Source organism: Archocentrus centrarchus, chromosome 15, assembly GCF_007364275.1.
Source record: "Archocentrus centrarchus isolate MPI-CPG fArcCen1 chromosome 15, fArcCen1, whole genome shotgun sequence".
In the NCBI taxonomy this organism is placed as follows: domain Eukaryota; kingdom Metazoa; phylum Chordata; class Actinopteri; order Cichliformes; family Cichlidae; genus Archocentrus; species Archocentrus centrarchus.
This window is the reverse complement of record NC_044360.1, coordinates 20339264-20358362: the sequence shown is the minus strand read 5'-3', so window position 1 is coordinate 20358362 and position 19099 is coordinate 20339264. Positions and strand designations below refer to the sequence as shown.

The window sequence follows — 19099 nt, the reverse complement described above, 5'->3', positions numbered from 1 at the left end:
AAATACTGTAGCTCAGTGTAGAACCCAGCAAGGGAAGGGGTTAAGTAAATCATGGTGAGGCCAGGAAAGAAATGCGCTATTAGGGAAAATGTGGAAGTCAAAACCTTGCTCTTGTAGCTCTGTGTCAGAGGTATTTGGGTTGAGGTTCTTGGAATAGTCCACGTGGCACACACCAAAGACTGCTATATGGGTCTGGCACTGGTGGCCGGTTTCAAGTCCAGAGCACGTTCCAGGGTGGTTCTTAAAAAGCTTTGCCAGAGGATGTCAATGTGTGACACAGTAAACCAGCAGTTTCTGCCGAGGCAAGTAGTTAGCAACCAGCAGGGATTTTAAACGGATGAATAAATGCAAGCAATTAACTGAAAGAACACCAAGGAAAGTTCACTTTCACTGGCGGTTAGGAGTCTCAAAAGCTGAGCTTGTAATCTCATCACTGTTGAGTGACTTACACATTGGATATTTTGGTGCTGATGTGTATTTATAATTGATGAGTTGATGTGCAACTCATCACCAGATTACCTGTTTTCACAGCACAAGCGAGAGAATCCTCTTATTGAAACACAAGTGGAAAAGAAGAACGCTGCTCTGTGTGTGATGCTCCACTTCAGTCACTTTGGTGTTAAATACCACCCCGTCTGATGCTTGGCTACAGCAAATATAGACAACATTAATCTCACTGACTTTTTCCATAATCTACTGGCTCTACTTCCCCCTCACTCATAGTGAGACTGGGCTGGAAACTTTTGGCAATTTAAGAAATTAGAAGACAATCATGTCTATTTCAAACAGAAAACTCATAGATAACATTCACTGTTGACAGATAGAAATATTATCTTTTCTTCAAAGACTCATCTTGGTCTTTTAGCAAGATTACACAAATATGTCATGAACCACAGTAGAGAGAAGGCGCATCGCCAAAGAAAGGACGCATTACTTTTTTAGTGCATGTCTGGATCGCTTTCTTTAAAACTGCTAAACAGAGCACTGATGTTTGTGTCGGCATTGGCACTGGCATTAGATGAGCTTTCCAAGTGTCCTATTTTGTCTGTTTCCTGTGTAAATCAACTTTTTTTTTTTTCAGACACCTGGATTGCAAACAGATGTCTTTTTTTCTAGAGGTATATCGTTTGTTAAATTAACAGTTTATCCTTTCTGTGTGGAGTTTGTATGTTCTCCCCATGTCTACACGAGTTCTCTCCAGGTAATCTGGCTTCAAAAACATGCATGTTAGGTTAATTGGTGGTTGTAAATTTGCTGTAGGTGTGATTTTGTAGGTGTGTGAATGGCTGTCTTTCTCTGTGTTGGCCCTGCAACGGACTGGCGACCAGTCCAGACCATGAACAGCACACCCCACAAATACAAAACACACTTAATGCTGTTAGCGTGTCAATTTGTGATGTTAAATGATGTGCAAAATATGATACCAAGATGTCCAGGCAGATTTTGGTACCACTCGACAGATTCAATGGGAAGGCTTTTTACCTCTTTTGCGAAACTTTGCGCTAATCTAAATGCTAATCTTTAGCCGACATGGGAGGGTTATCCTGTGAGCTTTTATCTAAGCAAGGAATCAAATGTGGCACTTATGAAATACTTAATAGCAATTTAATAGTGTCTTTCCTAAGACCTTCCCTCACTCAAATGCTCTTTCAAATTCTCTGCTCTTAGTAAAACAGTGATTTTTTTATTTCTAATTCTCATTTATACTTTTTAAAATAGTGGAAAGATTTCTATAGAGCTTCACTATATTATAGGCTACCACTGCTTTTACAAGCTTAATACTACTTGTGCCAAATAAACCAACCTTGATATGTAGAATCAGCAGAATGCCACTTTCACATCAAGAAAAAAAAACGAAAACCTTTCACCTCAGCTTATGCTTTAACCCAAACCCTCAGTCCAGTGCATCATGGAAACACATTTAACATCAAAGGGCAATAGAATATTTAACTCCAGGGGAAGTATGCATTTCTTTCCACTTCCCAGAATCCAAGTTAAATCAGCATTTAGTTTTCCCACTGGTTTCTCTAAAGAGTGAACCTATGTTGTTGCTGTACAAAGTAACTAAGGGTCTGCCAAGGGCAAGTGTTCTAGGAAAGAAGTGGGTCTGTCACTTGAAATAAAGTAAGTCATTTATTTCAGGGCATGAGTTCCTCTAGTCATTGGGAAAATATCCATATTCCTTTTCTTTGCCAGCCATGGGGCGCACACTCATTGCTCCCAGAAAACAGAGGTGCCAGACGTGTTGGGCTACAAGCTGAAGTCCTGTAGCAAAGGGCTCCAAGCTGTCTGCCTGAACCCAGGTCTTTGATATAGATTTGTGGGTTTAAGAAGCCTCACTTCAGATCTTTTAAATGATAGACATCAGAGAGAGAACTGAAAAGAAGAACTGTTTTCCTTCTTTCCATGGGAAAAAAGTTTTGTTTTGTTTTTTCCATGTTGGTATATTTATATGTTAGGACTTTTGCTCACACTGAGGCTGGAAAGAAATTATGGATGAACCCCAAAACAAACAAACAAACAAAAGGTGTCAAACAAGACATCCTTTAACTCAGTTCTTGATGGCACTGGTGTGAAACTGGGACCAGATGCACTGGGTCTAATTTAATCAGGTTGTGAGGTCTTGGCCTGATAGTAACCTCACACACAACAAAACCAGACAGCGCTGATAGCTGCACGCCCTCTGAAGTCTGATTTATCTGACTTGCAAAAATAAACTCAGATCAAACACAGGCCTCGTATCTTTTGGAAAACAGGCAGTCTGGATATCCCCTTCCTTTGCTTTGAGATAAATCATATTTCTGCATTATCATCATCTGCATTATCCAAAAGCGCAAATATCCATGAAATTCTTTAATAGTCAGAAAGCTGTGTTGGCTGCGTATGGTGATGTTGGATCCACACCATCAGGGCCATTGTCACCAGAGTCTTGGATGAATGGCATAAAACTAGTACTTTTTAGAGTCACACTACTGCTGCTAAAGCCTTCAGCTGAAAATCTAAGTGATGAGAGCTCTGTCCATGTGAGACATGTGGAAGCCAAATCAGAACGTTGTCAGCCTGCCCAGAGATTTGCTTGCTGCTTGAAGTTTCTATGTTCCCATGCTAGTTATGGCTGCTTCATATACAGATTATATTTTATACCAATTTGATTTTTTCCTGTCTCAGTTCTGATGTACTCACCCACAGAGTCTAATGCATACAGTGATGCAAATCAAAACGTGATGCTACAATAAAGGAAACCTCATTACGAATTCAAGAGTTTGACAGGAAATCCAAACTAAAAACTTGCATTTCTTTCCAATATATATGGAGGCAACTGTTCCAGGTGTTAGTGTAAATGTAGAAGAGCCACCGATCCTTCAACACCGAAGGAGACGACAGCAGTGCCTCGCCTGCTCTTTATTAGCAGCACTACAACGCTACAAGCTCCCCTCCCCTTTTCAGCAGTGGAAACGAGCGATCACACCATATCCTCTTACATCTCTGATGGCTTTTTCAGCCATGTTGTGCGCTGCTGTAATGGAATGTCCACTCACGAAAATACACACGGCAAGCTGTTTGAAGATATCAGTCGTTCTCTCCTCTCCTCTCCTTCATTTCCTTTTATTTACACACACACACAAAACTAAGCAGTTTACCATTTAATTGGTATTAATATTTTTCATGTGTCTTAATTAAATGCCAACACTTCATAAATAACAGTAAAAAAAAACATCTTAAATAATCCATCTTAAAGGATATGTAAGCAAAGGTTTTGGCTGCTAGCATGTAGCACCTCCAAGGCTGCTGATGTAGCTGGTTCTGTTGTGTAGTGTGAGTGGCTGGAAAGGGGAGACAAGTTTTTATATGTTAACTGCCTTCCGGCTGGCTTCACATATTGAGAAGCAGATTTCGCTGGCATTGTCTGAAAGCAGTGTCAGAATGTCTGCGAGTGTGTAAGATGAAAATCTTTCTAGGCAATCCTTTCGCTCCCGAAGAGTTGGAAAATTATCCACAAGCTGTTTGGAAAAAATGATGGCCTTTTCATGCTTGTTGGAGCAGTAAAAATGTTCCTGATAACTTCAGTCATTTGTAAGAATGCTGACACACAACTATGTAAACTCACCCTTGTGTCTGCAGACTTAAAATCCTTTTTTTTGTCTTTTTTTGGAGTGGTGGTGGTGGTGGTGGTGGTGGTGGGGGGGGGGGGGGGGGTTGTCACCTCATTAACTCATCATCACTGAAATGCACATCATGTTTATTTAGACATGATTATTATTGCTTTGTTTGATTATTTTTCCCTTTTGTATTTCACTTATATGTGTGACCTCACATGTAGCTGTTATGCTACACATGTGGAACTCTTCATTTTGTATGTGGGGGCATCTTATTATTGTCTTGGCTAACTATTCAGTTTTTAAAGTGCACTGTGCCTGACAATAAAATATACTAGATGGAATACGAATTGACAGCTGGGAGAGGCTCCAGCCCCCTTTGCAACCCTGAAATGGATAAGTGGTTGAGAAAATTGATGGATAGAATATAAATTCTTATCATATTACAGGGATTTCAAAAGTGGAAAATTATGTGCTTCACAAATATTTACTTCTGCGTCCTGTCGGCATGTGTGTATTTTGCCAAATACCTCCCTTATATGAAAAGACACTTATTGAGGCGCATCCTTTTTAGAGTAGCTTGATATTTTGTTATAATAATGCATTAAAGGATAAAGTGACATTTTTTTTAATATGAAAGAGCATGGTCATAATCATTTCAACATTTCTGAAATGTTGTGCCCCGCATCTTGTGCATTTGGTTTTTTCTCTTTACTCGCACAGCTTTGTACTGAGCTGCAAGAGGAAACTATTTTCAATAAAAAAAAAATACATTACCACTCAAAAGTTTGGCCACACCTTCTCAATCACTGTTTTTATTTATTTTTTTTCTATATTGTAAATCAATACTGAAGTCATCCAGACTATGAAGGAACACATAAGGAATCATGTAGTAAATTTTAGTGTTAAACAAACCAAAATATGTTTTAGATTTTAGATTCTTCAAAGTCGGCTCCTTTTGCTTTGATTACAGCTTTGCACACTCTTGGCATTCTCTCAGTCAGCTTCATGAGGTCATCACCTGAAATGGTTTTCCAACAGTCTTGGAGTTCCCAGAGGTGCTGAGCACTTGTTGGCTGCTTTGCCTTCACTCTGCAGTCCACTTCATCCCAAACCATCTCAGTTGGGTTTAGATCAGGTGATTGTGGAGGCCAGGTCCTCTGACGTAACACACCATCACCCTATTTCTTGGTCAAATAGCTCTTACATAGCCTGGAGGTGTGTTTGGGGTCATTGTCCTGTTGAAAAACAAACGATGGTCTCACTAAGTGCAAACCAGATGGGATGGCATGTTGCTGCAGAATGCTGTGGTAGCCGTGCTGGTTAAGTGTGCCTTGGATTTTGAATAAATCACCAACTGTCACCAGCAAAGCACCTCCATACCATCACACTTCCTCCTCCATTCTTCACAGTGGGAGCTACACATGCATAAACCAGCTGCCCACTTTTTGTGCGTCTTACAAATGCATGGAGTCTGGAACCAAAAATCTCTAATTGGGACTCATCAGACCAAAGGACAGATTTCCACTGATCTAATCTCCATTCCTTGTGTTCTTTGGCCCAAGCCATTCTCTTCCTCTTGTTGTTCTTCCTTAGCAGTAGCTTTTTTGCAGCAATTCAACCATAAAGTCCAAATTCATGCAATCTTCTCTGAGCAGTTGATGTTGGTCTTCCTTGGTCTCTTGATCTTCCTTTCCTGGGGCGGTCCTGATGAGAGCCAGTTTCACCAAACGTTTGATGGTCTTTGCGACTGCACTTGAGGAAACTTTCAAAGTTCTTGAAATTTTTCGGACTGACTGACTGACCTTCATTTCTTAAAGTAATGATATAAAACATATTCTGGTTTGTTTAACATTTTTTTTGTTTACTATGTATTTATTCATAGTTTGGATGACTTTAGTATTAATCTACAATGCAGACACTTTTTAAATAATGAAAAACTGCTGAATTAGAAGGTGTGTCCAGACTTTTGACTGGTACTGTATATATTTAAGTGTGTGTGGGAGTTTGCTTAATAACTCTACATGTGTTTTGTAACTTGGAGAAGGCATTTGACCATCCCTCGGGTTATGCTGTGAAGGGTTCTTTGGGAGTGTGGGGTGTCTGGCTTGTTGTTATAAGCCATTCAGTCCTTATACAACTGAAGCGAGAGCTTGGTCCACCTTGTTGGCAGTTAGTTGGACTTCGCCAGGGCTGCCCTCTGTTACCAATTCTGTTTATAAATTTTAGGGACAGAATATTTAGGCAGAGTCAAGAAGTGGAACGCTTCTGCCTTGGTGGCCTCAGAATCTCATCTCTGCATTTTTGCGGATGCTGTGGTCCTGTTGGCTTCATCAGGTGGTGGCCTCCAGGTTGCACTGGAGTGGTTTGCAGTGTATGAAGTGGCAGGCATGAGGATTAGCACCTCGAATTCCAAGGCCATGGTTCTCAACAGGAAAAGAGTGGAGCGCTCACTCTGGGTCAGGAACCAGTTGTTGCCACAAGTGGTGGAGTTTAAGAATCTCGTGGTCTTGATCAAGAGTGCGGGGAGCGGGGAGCGGGAGACACAAGACAGGAGATGATTTGTTGTGGAGAAGAGAGGGTTGAGTGTAAAAGCAGTTGTTGATTCACTGGTTGATCTACGTTCCTACCCTCACCTATGGTCGCAAGCTTTGGGTAATGACCGAAAGAACGAGATCAGGGATACAAGCGGTGTAAATTTGTTTTCTCCAAAGAGTGGGTGAACTCAGCCTCAGAGACACAGAGAGAAGTTCAGTCATTTGTTAGGGGCTCAGACTAGAGCTGTTACTCCTCCACATCGAAAGAAGTTGTGATCATGATGTCTTCTGGGTGAGGTGTTCCAGGCATGTCCTACCGGAAAGAAGCCCTAGATAGACCCAGGACACATTGGAGAGATTATATCTCTCAGCTGGCCTGGGAACGCCTCAGTGCTCCCTTGGATAATCTGGAGGAAGTGGTTGGAGAGAGGGAGGTCTGGGCTACTCTGTTTAGGCGGCTGCCCCTGTGACCTGACCCCAGATAAGCAGTAGAAAATGGATGGATGGATGGAAAAAAAAAGGCTCTCAATACACACTGTATAGAAACTGATCAGCAACAAGACAGAGTTTCTCAAAGAGCCAAAATATTCAGATAGCAGAAATGAATATAACAATATCAGATTTAGGATGCTGCAAGATGCTCGTCTTTGTTTACAAATGCAGATATATTTTTAAAAAGCTAAACCATAATCAGACAGTAGTGATGCTTTTGAATTTGCATTTTAACAAACATAATCCTGCACTGCCTGCTAAAATGTGACTGGCTGGTATAACTTGGAATACAAGCTGACTGCAAACAGACACCAGATAGTTTCAAATATCAAAAATTGGCTACATATTCTGAATTTTCATATCCATCCACTCATTTTCTTAACCACTTATCTAATTCAAGATCGCAAGGGTGCTCGAGTCTATTCCAGCTGTCATAGGGCAAAAGGCAGGGTACACCCTGGACAGGTCACCAGTGTGTCATGGGGACAGTACGGAGACGTTAAAAACTGTGACAAACATTTACACCGATGGCCAGTTTAGAATTACCATTTAAACTACAGTATTATACATGTCTGTGAACTGCAGAAGCAAGTACCTGGAGAAAAGCCACGCAAGCACAGGTAGAACATGCGAACTCGCTAAAGATAGCCCCCAGATTGCCCTCAGAACCCAGAATGGCATTAGGCAACAGTGGTAATCTCTGCACCACTGTCCCATCCCATATTCATTTAATAAACTGTATTTAAAAGATGGGCATAGCTTCTAGGTCAGTAAAGTGAACTCTGATTGCAAAAATACAATTACAAATTAGCAAAAAAAAGAAGAAGAAGAAAAAAGAGCAAGTGCTGTGCAGTTCTCTTTTCACTAAATGCAACAGGATGAAACTAGTTCAAACCCATCAGAGGTTTGAGACAGGAAAACGCTGGAAACATCCATCTTATTCCACAGTTTGCATCTTGTTATTGTCTCTCTCTCTCTCTCTTTTTTTTTTTTTTGCATAATATTGATCACTTCAACAAAGAAAAATCCTTGACTGATTACCAAAGCAGAAACATATATTTCCATTTGGGCACATTACTGCTGCTCTCACACATGTGCTGCGACCAGCATCCAGGGTTCTGCACGTGTGATTTTGTGTTGAACCACTTTCTCATTCCTCAGCATTCAAATCCCAAATCTGTCAGAGGGGGCAAGAGTAAAAGTTGAAAAGGAGGATATGTAATTGTGTAACTATGCCGGATTTTAGCCCTCTTCAATGGCATTACATCAAATAACTTCACTCCAACACATTTTTTTGGCACTCAGTTCAGGCCCCCCGAGAGCACCAGAGCAGGTGTCTCCAGAAAACCTCCCATTGTTTCACTGACAGTCGAATGTGCGGATGTGTCGGCGGGGCCCACAGTTGTTGACCGAAGCTATGGAGCTAATTCCCTGGAGAAACAGGCACTGCATGCATCAGGATCTCATTACTGGCTTACTGCACATATACACTGTGTCAAATAGAGCTTAGGCCTCAGGCTATGTTGTCACTTTTTCTGAACTGTACTTTTTCACCCCTATATATTCAAGAGCCTAATGCATGCATTTAGAAAACCTGATTCCATTATCTCCTTTCATGACATTCCAAGATGCAGTCACCCACAGCTGCTTATCAAATTTAGCACATTATTTACTAAATTCCTGCAGCTTTTTCCAAGTCAGAGTTTTTCATGATTGTGCTGTCTGGGCAAATCTTTGTGATTGAGACTTGTCACACAGCTGTTTATTGTGCTCCTACATTATTTTTCTTACACATTCAAAGCAGTTTTTACCATCACGCGCATTCCAGCTACCAAGCCACACATCATAATATCATAAATAAATTCCCTGCATTAAAAGGAAGAAGGGCTTTTCTCATATTGAGACCCAACACTGCTGGATGAATGAGAAACACATGCTGATAGAACTACTACCTTAAAGAGTTATGCAAAGTGGTTGAATGAGTGTCAATTTGTTGAAGCCAGTCACAGCCTGTTGACGCAGAACGGTTCGTAAATCACACGCTCGCAGCGATTTCACCTAATCCTCGCTGCATTCTTCATACACCATGTTCATCCAAATTGCCCCGCGTTGCCGAGCCAAAAGTAAAGTTCATCTTGGCTACAGACTTTTGGCTTTGGCCGGCCGCATCAACCTGATTCAGTCTTGACTGAAATATTTCGGCTGAATCTGATTTTTACAAGAGTAATTGATTAGTTTCACTAAATAAACAGAAAAAAGGAAATAAAGTTGCAAGCTATTAAAAAATTATTCCGCATTCCTAATAGGGTGATAACAGAGATTTTCAAGATTAAAGCTGATGTTTTAGTGGTAAGTTGGCCAGCTTTCCCCACATGTCAAGGAAGCATGTAGTCCAGCTTCATTACATCTGCTCTTTAGTTTAATCTCACAGGGAAGCTTTTCTTTTTTTTTTTTTCTTTTTAAATTATTTTTATAGCTCTGCTTGATTTAACACTGGACAACAAATAAAAGAAGGGAGATGTCATGCAACAAATGTCAAGAGCTGCACTCAAACTCACAGCACTGCTCTTATATGGTCTCCAATTGCCTGATGAACCAAGAAGGAGGGCAACTTTTAACAGCAACCCATAACTCATTTAATGAAAGCTGACATTTCTTGGAATGGGCAAACTTCTTGTGGTTCGGTGGCCCCGCGTCACTTCTTTGGATCCAGTAACCTCATATCAACTCACTTTGGAACTTTGGATCAGTGAAATGTGAATGAGACATCCCTCCCATCCTGGCTACCTACTTTAGATGAGACATACCGTGATGGTTAGTTTTTTCAGCTTAGCAGCAAATTTCAGGACATATGTTTTCACCCTGATGCAGAGTCATTCTCATGTACTCATCGCTTGCAAGCTGGTTTGGCTACATCCTGCAGTGTTTCAGCTAGCACGGGTGAATGGTTATTTCAGTTTATTTTAATTTCTTGCTTCCAGACTTCATTTTTATTTTCATTTATTACACCATGTAAGAAGGATTTTTATAGCATCACAAAATGATTGGAAATGAATCCAATATGCAGCTTATGTAGAAACTTGTCTCATATTTTCTGTGGCTGCAAAGTGATCTGCGCATCCTATACTTCCCTAGAGCCCCTGCACTCTGTTTGTGTTTAGCATTTGAACATAAAGGACTTCCTGAGCCACTTTAATGTATGTTTGGACCTCTTAACACAGGCTTGTCCTCTCATCAAAGTCATTAGGGCGTAAAGGCCACGAAGTTCTCTGAAGTAGTATGGGACCTTTAAAAAGAGAGCTTGGAAACACCTCTCCTCCATCCACACGGGGGGACTGTCCTAAGACTCCATTAAGTTTCTTAGGGAGTCTCTAGGTTACAAAGAAAGAAAAATAAAATGTATGTTCGTTGGCTTGATGGCTCCATAAAGATAACATATCACAATTTTGCAGACTAAACAGAAAACAGATTTGGTATTTACAGCACAGGGCATGAGGACTATCTATTCTGAGACATTTTTCTTTTCTCATACAGCTGGGTTTAGTGAATCTATATTACCCTCTGGTGTCAGCAAGAGGTAATTATATGACATATTCTTTTGGTCAAAGGCTTAAAAGTTGGTTCAACTTTCATTCTATGAAGGGAGAATGTCTGTTGCTCTGTTTTCCCAATCCAGCTCATACAGACATTGTGAATTCTGTAAAACCTGATTAACTGATTACCTTAAATGTGACTTTTGTAATTAAAAAAAAAAAAGAAAAAGGAAAGCTATTAAAAACATTTAACAAAGTTAAACAAAAGTTTAATATGAATGGTTACCATTTGAAGGCTCTGCTCTCAACCAGCCTAGCAACACACAATATCTGTGTAGGTTCTCAGTCATCCAGGTCATGGTAGTCTTTGGAGCTTGAAAAAAAGGTGACTGGACTTCTTTAAATTTTTTTAAGACATTTCACCTTTCATCCAAGAAAGGTCTGAATTTTGGACCGGGAAGACAGATGGTTTGAAAGAGGAGTTAAAGAAGCCATCTATGCTGCACAGAGGTGGTGGCTTACAACACCTACAATGCAGTCTTGAGATCCCTTCCCAGGGAACTTAACCCCAACTCACACCTTTCTTCAGATGACCTCAATAGGTCACTTGATAGAGTGGAGTAAGGTCACACAGTGGTTTCACCCAAAACCCCTGGTGGTAATGACACATGCTTTTTCTCACACCTTGGCTCATGTGATGATGGACAATAGCGAATCAATGATCACCTCTAAGGGGACAACCCCCACTAATTGGAATTCCAATTTTGTTCAATTTGCTATTTTTGAATAAGACTTGTGTGTGTGTGTGTGTGTGTGTGTGTGTGTGTGTGTGTGTGTGTGTGTGTGTGTGTGTGTGTGTGTGTGTGTGTGTGTGTTTTACATGAAAATAAAAATGTGTAACCTAAGTGTGTCGGATCACATTGCTGAGTCGGTCAACCCGAGTCCACTACAATACACTGCATTACCAGCAGGGGGAGCTGCCCACCTGCACTCCAGCCGCTGTCTGTGACGTCATAAATTATTCCGGCAACCAACGCGATTCCAGCCAAAGGGATGCCTGTGTCCTGATAAAGGATACACTAGAAGACACGAAGGCACCTTACCGTCCTTACTATTCATAACTCCTCAATGGGAAACAAGGAAGCGACGCTGTTGCTAGCAGCACGTATGTTTTCGTGGCTTCAGCGTAGTTTGTTACGTTTGTGACAACAATGGTACACCGCGCATGCTTCCCATTTCCAGTTTGGCGGACTCTTCCCTTTCCTGTGACCAAATAAGGGCAACGGGAGAAGGAAGGAAAACGAAGAGATTTCACTCGGTCACAGTTTGTGACTCCATGAAACCGCAAAGAGTGTAATTGCGCCAGGATCGGAAATGTTATCCGCAACTTCCTGTTAAAATATTTCGTGTTTAAATTTTTTTGTCAGTCAGAATGACTATATTAACAATATGAAACATTATGGTGTAGGGGGAAAAAAAATGCAGTTTCTCTTCCCAGTGTTTTGATTGGTCCGACGAAACATAGACGATCTTTGCACGGAGGTGGCTGCAGAGATTCTAGAAGGTAGCGGAGCCTCACACATGTCCTCGTCCTGCGGTCCAGGGCTGACTGTCAGCTGGGTGTGGTTCCGCATGCGGGGAAGTTTCACCAGTTGGTCGGGTGGTGCACAGTTTTAGGCTTTACATCATGCTGAGTGAACCATGACTAAATTTTAAAGGACGAGGGAGATTGCGTAGTTAAAGTGACATGGACGTGTAGAGCTATATTGGTGTTTTTTCCTCTTGTTTTTTGTCTCTAATTTGTTTATTTGTACTGTTTGGAAACGTTGAAAGGTGTCTGAGGCAGGAAAACCGGGAGTTCATAAGGATCAAGGTAAGTGTCACGTGTTTTGAAGGTGTGTAAAGGGTTTGTTTATCAAACTCAGGTTGTTCTTTTGTTTTTTTGTTTTGTTTGGCAATTTGTTCATTTTCCAGTGTTACTGGATGACTGGCAGTTCTTTGTTTTAGCGTTAACATCAGATAGTGTTTCTGAAACAGCTGCTAATCTGACACTTTGACTGGCACGACCTTGTGGCAGCCTGAGAAAACTCAAACACCGAGAAGGAGGAAATGTTTTGGAAATCTTCTGACAAAGCCGCTGTATAGTTATGGGATTGGCTATGAATAGTGGATGATAAGGTTTTTCTGTTCCGCAAAAGGCACGCGCGGTTAGGAGCAAACGGCTGCCCTGTGATTGGCTGCATCTCAAAAGCGCCATTCAGCACAGAGAAAAAACAAAACAAAACAAAGAAATACTTTATGTCACACTGGTTTAATGTTGTTTTTTTAGAACTGTGAATACAGTTGTAATCACAGTATGACGTTGTCAGGCACAAATTAATAACAGTATGTAACATATTTTTGTTTTATACTGTTATTAAAGATAATGGCAGTGAATGTGTATATTATTCTTTTCAAACTTTTGTTTCCAGGACAGTGGAATTTGTTGATGGAAATAAATAAATATTTTATAAAAAAATAAAACAGGCTGATTTATTCAAACATGCAAATATTTATGGAAATGCAGTTAAGAAGTCAAAAACAGAGTCTGTACAATTCTAATGAGCTTGAAAGTCAGTATTTGGTGTGACGAGCTTTATTTTTCAGCACAACCTGAACTCTCTGAGGCACCTTTCTTTCATTTCTTTAAGTAGTCTTCAGGAATAGTTCTCCAAGCTATTTGAGCTCTACTTTGGATGTTGCTGCCCTTTATTCCATTTTCTGTCAAGGTGATCCCACACTGATTCAGTAATGTTGAGGTCAGGGGGGGTGGGGGGGGTGGGGGGGGTCATTGTCATACTGGAAAATGAAGCCTTTGTTAATCAGATGCTTTTGCATGGTGGATCAAAATCTGACAGTATATTTTGTCATGATTTTGGCAACAGCACCAACACCACTGGCTGAAATGCATCCCCAAACCATGACAGAGCCTCCACTGTGTTTTACAGATGGTTGTAGACACTCAGTGTTGTACCTATCTAATGACCTCCTCCATATATATTGACAAATATTTAAACCAAATAAAAATCCAAATTTAAGACCTGGTGGCACTGAGTTTCAGACCGCTCCTTTACAGATGGATCAACTGAAGGGCCAGATCATCTCTCAAATCCCATGTCAGGTCTTCTTTGCTGGCTATTTTCTCATTTCTTAAAGACATGACTTACAGTTACTGTTCATCTGCTGTAGATAGTTTTTAGACCTACCACTACTTCTTTAGTCCTCCAGTTACCTAGTTTTGGCTAGGTAACTGTAAAGATACAATTTTATGCCTGTCAAACTGTGTTATCTTTGGCATTTTTGTAGATTCAGTTAAATTCAGATTCAGTTAAAGAGATGGGTACAAATGTGTTTTTGTGACAGGCTGCTAGTAACAAATTGCCTAAAAAATACAATTCAAAATTGGTTCTTTGCTAAGTTGTCTGTTATGTGCTGACACAACACTGGTTCATCCCTGGAGTTAGGAGCCTTTTTATGCTTGAATGATTTATAGGTCAGTGGTAAGTGGCTTAACAAAAAAGCCTTCCTCTGAAAATGCTCAGGTACAAGGACTGGACTGAAAATGAGAAAAAGCAGCCAATGTCCAAAGAAAAGTGAACTATTGCTCAAGACCACTTTAGAAAATTGACAGTCTGGCTACTTGGAAGCAAAATATAAAGAAGTTATGTTGGTTCCAGACTTTTGTAGGGTACTGTATATATTATATAAACATTGTGTATTTATATTCTCCACACTTGAGACATAAGCAATCAGAATAAGAGCTTGATTGTGCCTCAAATGTAGAATAAGAGATTATTATTATGTTATGTATTGTAATTAAATATGGGGGTTTTATTAACTTTTACAGAACATGGGGCTCCTGCAGCTGCTAAAATCCCAGTTCTTGTGCCACCTGATGATCTGCTATGTGTTCCTGGTCAGCGGTCTTATTGTCAACCTGTTGCAACTATGTACTTTACCTCTGTGGCTGGTCAGTAAGCAGCTGGCCCGCAGAGTCAACATCAGACTGGCCTACTGCATCTCTAGTCGTATGTATTAATGTTATCTGTACCTTTAGCACCTGGCTGTTATCGCTGTGTTTGTTCTGCTTCTGGAAGAAAGAAACTTTTCCTTTTAGTGGTGGTGTTCCAATGAACAAGGTCCAATATTAAACCTCTGTTGCATGAACTCCCAGAACTCTTCGTAAAGCATGGCATCATTTCAAAAAAAGCAGTTGTAAGTGCCATTTACTCACATATACCTGTCCACATCACTATCCTCAGAGATGGTTGCTACCTTGGAGTGGTGGTCTGGGACTGAATGCACACTCTACACTGACCCAAAGAGTTACCCATTGTATGGAAAAGAGAACGCAATTGTGGTTCTCAACCACACTTTTGAGATCGACTTCCTGTGTGGCTGGACCTTCTGTGAGAGATTTGGAGTTCTTGGGGTAAGAGAAAGTAACCCAGAAAACTTCGCACTTTCCCTTTTTAAAAAAAAAAAAAAAAAAAATTGGAGGATTTTGCACAATTCAGTGCTATCCTTCAGTTCTTTAATATGTTCTCAACTTCCAGAGCTCAAAGTGTTAGCCAAAAAAGAGCTGGCTTATGTACCAATCATTGGCTGGATGTGGTACTTCCTGGAGATCGTTTTCTGCAAAAGGAAGTGGGAGGAGGATCGAAGGACAGTGACTCAGAGTCTTCAGAAACTGCGGGATTACCCAGAAAACTTCTGGGTGGGTTTCAGCCTGTGGTAATTATTCTAAAATCAAGAATCAAGATACTTTTGTGGAGATAAATATGTAATGCAAAAAACACTTTTTTGGGGGGCACAAGTTCTTGCTTTATTGTGAGGGGACACGCTTCACGCCAAAGAAACACCAGATCAGCATGCAGGTGGCTGAAACCAAAGGTTTGCCGAAACTGAAGTATCATCTTTTACCCAGAACCAAAGGATTCTGGGTAACAGTTCAAAGCCTCAGAGGGACAGGTGAGTATCCATTTATGTCTTTACGTGTGGCCGATTCTTTTTTTCAGAATGATTTTGCAAATCAAATGAGTGGTAGGGCTAACTGCCGCTGTGTGCCCTGTGCAGCTGCAGCTGTTTATGACTCCACGCTCAACTTCAGAAACAACGAAATGCCGACTTTGCTGGGAATTCTTAATGGGAAAAAGTATCACGCAGATTTATATGTGAGGTAGGAAGTGAAGTTTTGGCGCTGAGGATTGGTGCATTTCATTTCCTGTTTACTGATCTTTATCTCTGTGATATGCAGGAGAATCCCTCTAGAGTTGATCCCAGAAGATGAGGCAGAGTGTAGTGCATGGCTCCACAAACTTTACCAGGAAAAGGTGAAAATCTTTTATGAAAGATTACATTTTCTGATGAGTCCAGGGTTTCCAAAAAAGAACCAAAAAAAGAGGTTGCAGTACTAAACCACCCAGTTTCTTTCAGATCCAAAACTGTTAAGACATTTGGCTGAATAGTAATTTGATAAATAAGTGGTTGGGATATATATATATATATATACATACATACATACATACATACATACATACATACATACATACATACATACATACATACATACATATCTGTACACATGCATATACATATACACATACACACAATCCTGCTGTTGCTTGCAATAATGTGTGTAGTACCTGTCATGGACGTACTCACCAATGAGGGCAAGATAATGCAACCGCACCCCCCGTGATCCAGAGACAGACAGGGAAGGACCCAGGGGACCCGACCTATCCACGGTCCACTAGGAGCTCAGAAGACAGGAGGCCACACATCCTGGTGGCAACCGCGCACACACCCCAGAGGGGGAAGGAGGGAGACCCCAGACTGAACCCCCACGGTCAAAGGGCAAGAGTCCAGAGAGCCCGCCCCCCATAGGCTGGTACCCCCCCGCACGAGCCGAGAATGAGGCCCTAGGCACCCACCAGCCGCCCGCCACCCAGTAGAGCCCCCCCATGCCAAAGAGGCCCGAGCCACGCCCAGGGGACAACCACCAATGGAGCGGGCCCAGAGCCACGCCAAGACATCCAGCCATGAGCCCCGGACCCACGGGCCCCAACACCCAGGCGGTCAGTGGGGAGCGGTAGGGAGCAATAGGGAGGGGTGACTCCCACCCTCCACAACCGTGTCCCACAGGTGCCAAGGTTCAGCAAGCCACAGACCCAGGCCCTGCTGTCCACACACACACACACACACAGGTCATATACTCATACTCTTGTGGGGGGAGGGGGGGTGATGGTAAACAGTAAACAGTGTAACCGGTATCACTGAATCTTTGAAAATGCCAGCCCTTTTCTTTTTAGAGGAATGCAACGTCTTAACAAACTGAATCCTTTTGATCCAGCCAATGATCCCAAGCATATGCACAGACAACCAAAACCTGGTTCAGGAGTCAGATTTGAATTCAGTTCATGCACTTTATAACCAAACTCTTGATCTGAACTTAGAATGCTAAATTTTATTATTTATACACTACTTACATTTTGGCTCATAATTTTTGTTAGGCACATGGCAGCACATGGCTTTCAAAGGACCAGCTTTAGCCATGTTTTTCTGCTGTGGGTTTTGGTATTGAGCTGTTTTTGCATTAATTTGCCAACAGGATAGCTTTCAGGAGCACTACGCAAGACAGGCGCTTCCCCAGCCCCGTAATCAGCCCTCCTCGTCGACTGTGGTCCCTGATAAACTGGCTGTTCTGGTCCTGCCTGCTCCTGTACCCTCTAGGCCTGCTGCTTACTCAGCTGATCAGCTCTGGATCTGTATTTACCATCGTAGCTTCCGTGGCTGTCTGCTGTGCAGGTTGGTGTCATCCATTCACAGGCAAGGTTACCTCACCCTGATATGGCTAGATCCGCCCGTCCCTCACTTTAACCAGCTCCTTTTTGTCCAAATGTTACATAAAGCAGCAGATTTGACACTTCCAATGTAAGTCTCCCTTTTTTATTTTATTTATCAGTATTGGGAGCATGTCCATAACAGCATTCAGGCATGTGCTTAAAAAGGCAAAGTTAGACATCAGGTTATTCATCTGATTTGTTTCACTGGGTTGTTAAATGGAAATAATTACTCTAACAGCATGGGTTTATGAGGAGCATGATGCAGTTTCCACAATAAATAAGAAACCATGATACAGACTTGAAGGAGATAGCACAAGTGTTGGCATTAAAAAGGGGCAGTTAATTCACAACTAAATGCTGACAGATGTAACCCTTTGCTTCTTATGTTATAGTGACAAATTCAGCCACGCTGCTAACTGTCATTAGAAAAACTCTTGATAATTAAAGGGCAAATGTGCAAATCTCAAAAGGAAAATTTACTGTGGAAATAAAAATGTCTGGTTTTAAAACCCGTCAGCACTTCCGTGGGACTCACTCAAACAATCTTCTAACCTCTCTGAACTTTTTCTTTCACAGCTTCACTGGGAGTTCGCTGGATGATTGGCCAGACTGAGATACACAGAGCTTCAAACTATGGGAATAAGGAGGTTTCTCTAAACAACAACTAGTCAATTCTGGCATGCTCAGAGCTGTCTTTGTTTTGCACAGCTACTAATCTGCAAGCTGCCCTCAGCACAACCTGTAAATGCCAGTGAAGCAGGACTCTGCTGGTACAACAAGTGCAGACCTGCTTCAAAGCCCAGCGCAGACAGGGTAGCTTCATACTAATGCTATGTTGCAGAAAGTTCAAGGCTGGCGTAAGTGACTGGATTGTGTTTAAGCAGCCTAAATGAAGGAGTGGCAAGATGAAATTCAAATCAGAGTGTAAATATTTGAGAACAGCCAAGATTAACATTTGCTTTAGAAACTATAATTCAATTCAACCAGATGAAAAATGGACTACCTCTATGATTGCATTGTAATGCATAACATTTCCATGGTGAGAGAAAATAAAAATGTCACAAAAAAAAGTGGACTTTCTTGTTTGTACATATTTAAAAAAAAAAAAAAAAAAAAAAGCAATTAGTGAATTATCCTGTTCAGCAACAATGAGGAAGATCAGGGCTTTTTTCTGCTCCTATTTGGCAACAATGCAGTGGAAAGAACAGGCCCACCAGGTTTACTGCCAAAAAAAAAAAAAAAAAAAAACCCTGACAGCTGATGTTTCCTCCTCAGCAAAGGAAAGGAGGACTTATACTATAAGCACAAGAATATTTTTTGAAGGGGGGAGACTTTAAAATAGATTTTAAAGCAGTGTGTTTCCCCGACTACACTGAACATGATGTGGAAGGTAATAGTTTATACTCTACTAGTAATGAGTGAGATTCACTTTCATAATTATATTTAATCTATATATGTTTTTAATAAATCAACAAATGAACAGATGCGCTGCACAGTAATGTAATTACACTCCATGTGTACACTGACAGTAAAAACAGAAGTTGCAATAAGTTGAC

The 19099-nt window shown here is 41.2% G+C and overlaps 1 protein-coding gene across 1 annotated transcript; it reads left to right on the top strand.

Moving 5' to 3' along the window:
- Nucleotides 1–12211: 12211 nt before the first annotated feature.
- Nucleotides 12212–18624, top strand: agpat4 (1-acylglycerol-3-phosphate O-acyltransferase 4 (lysophosphatidic acid acyltransferase, delta)). Its single transcript, XM_030747366.1, is given in 10 exon segments — nucleotides 12212–12532; nucleotides 14546–14726; nucleotides 14961–15140; nucleotides 15264–15415; nucleotides 15516–15669; nucleotides 15775–15877; nucleotides 15956–16031; nucleotides 17309–17328; nucleotides 17330–17505; nucleotides 18120–18624. Coding segments are annotated over 9 exon segments (1131 nt in total). The 5' UTR covers nucleotides 12212–12532; nucleotides 14546–14548; the 3' UTR covers nucleotides 18212–18624.
- The last annotated feature ends 475 nt before the right edge of the window (nucleotides 18625–19099 follow it).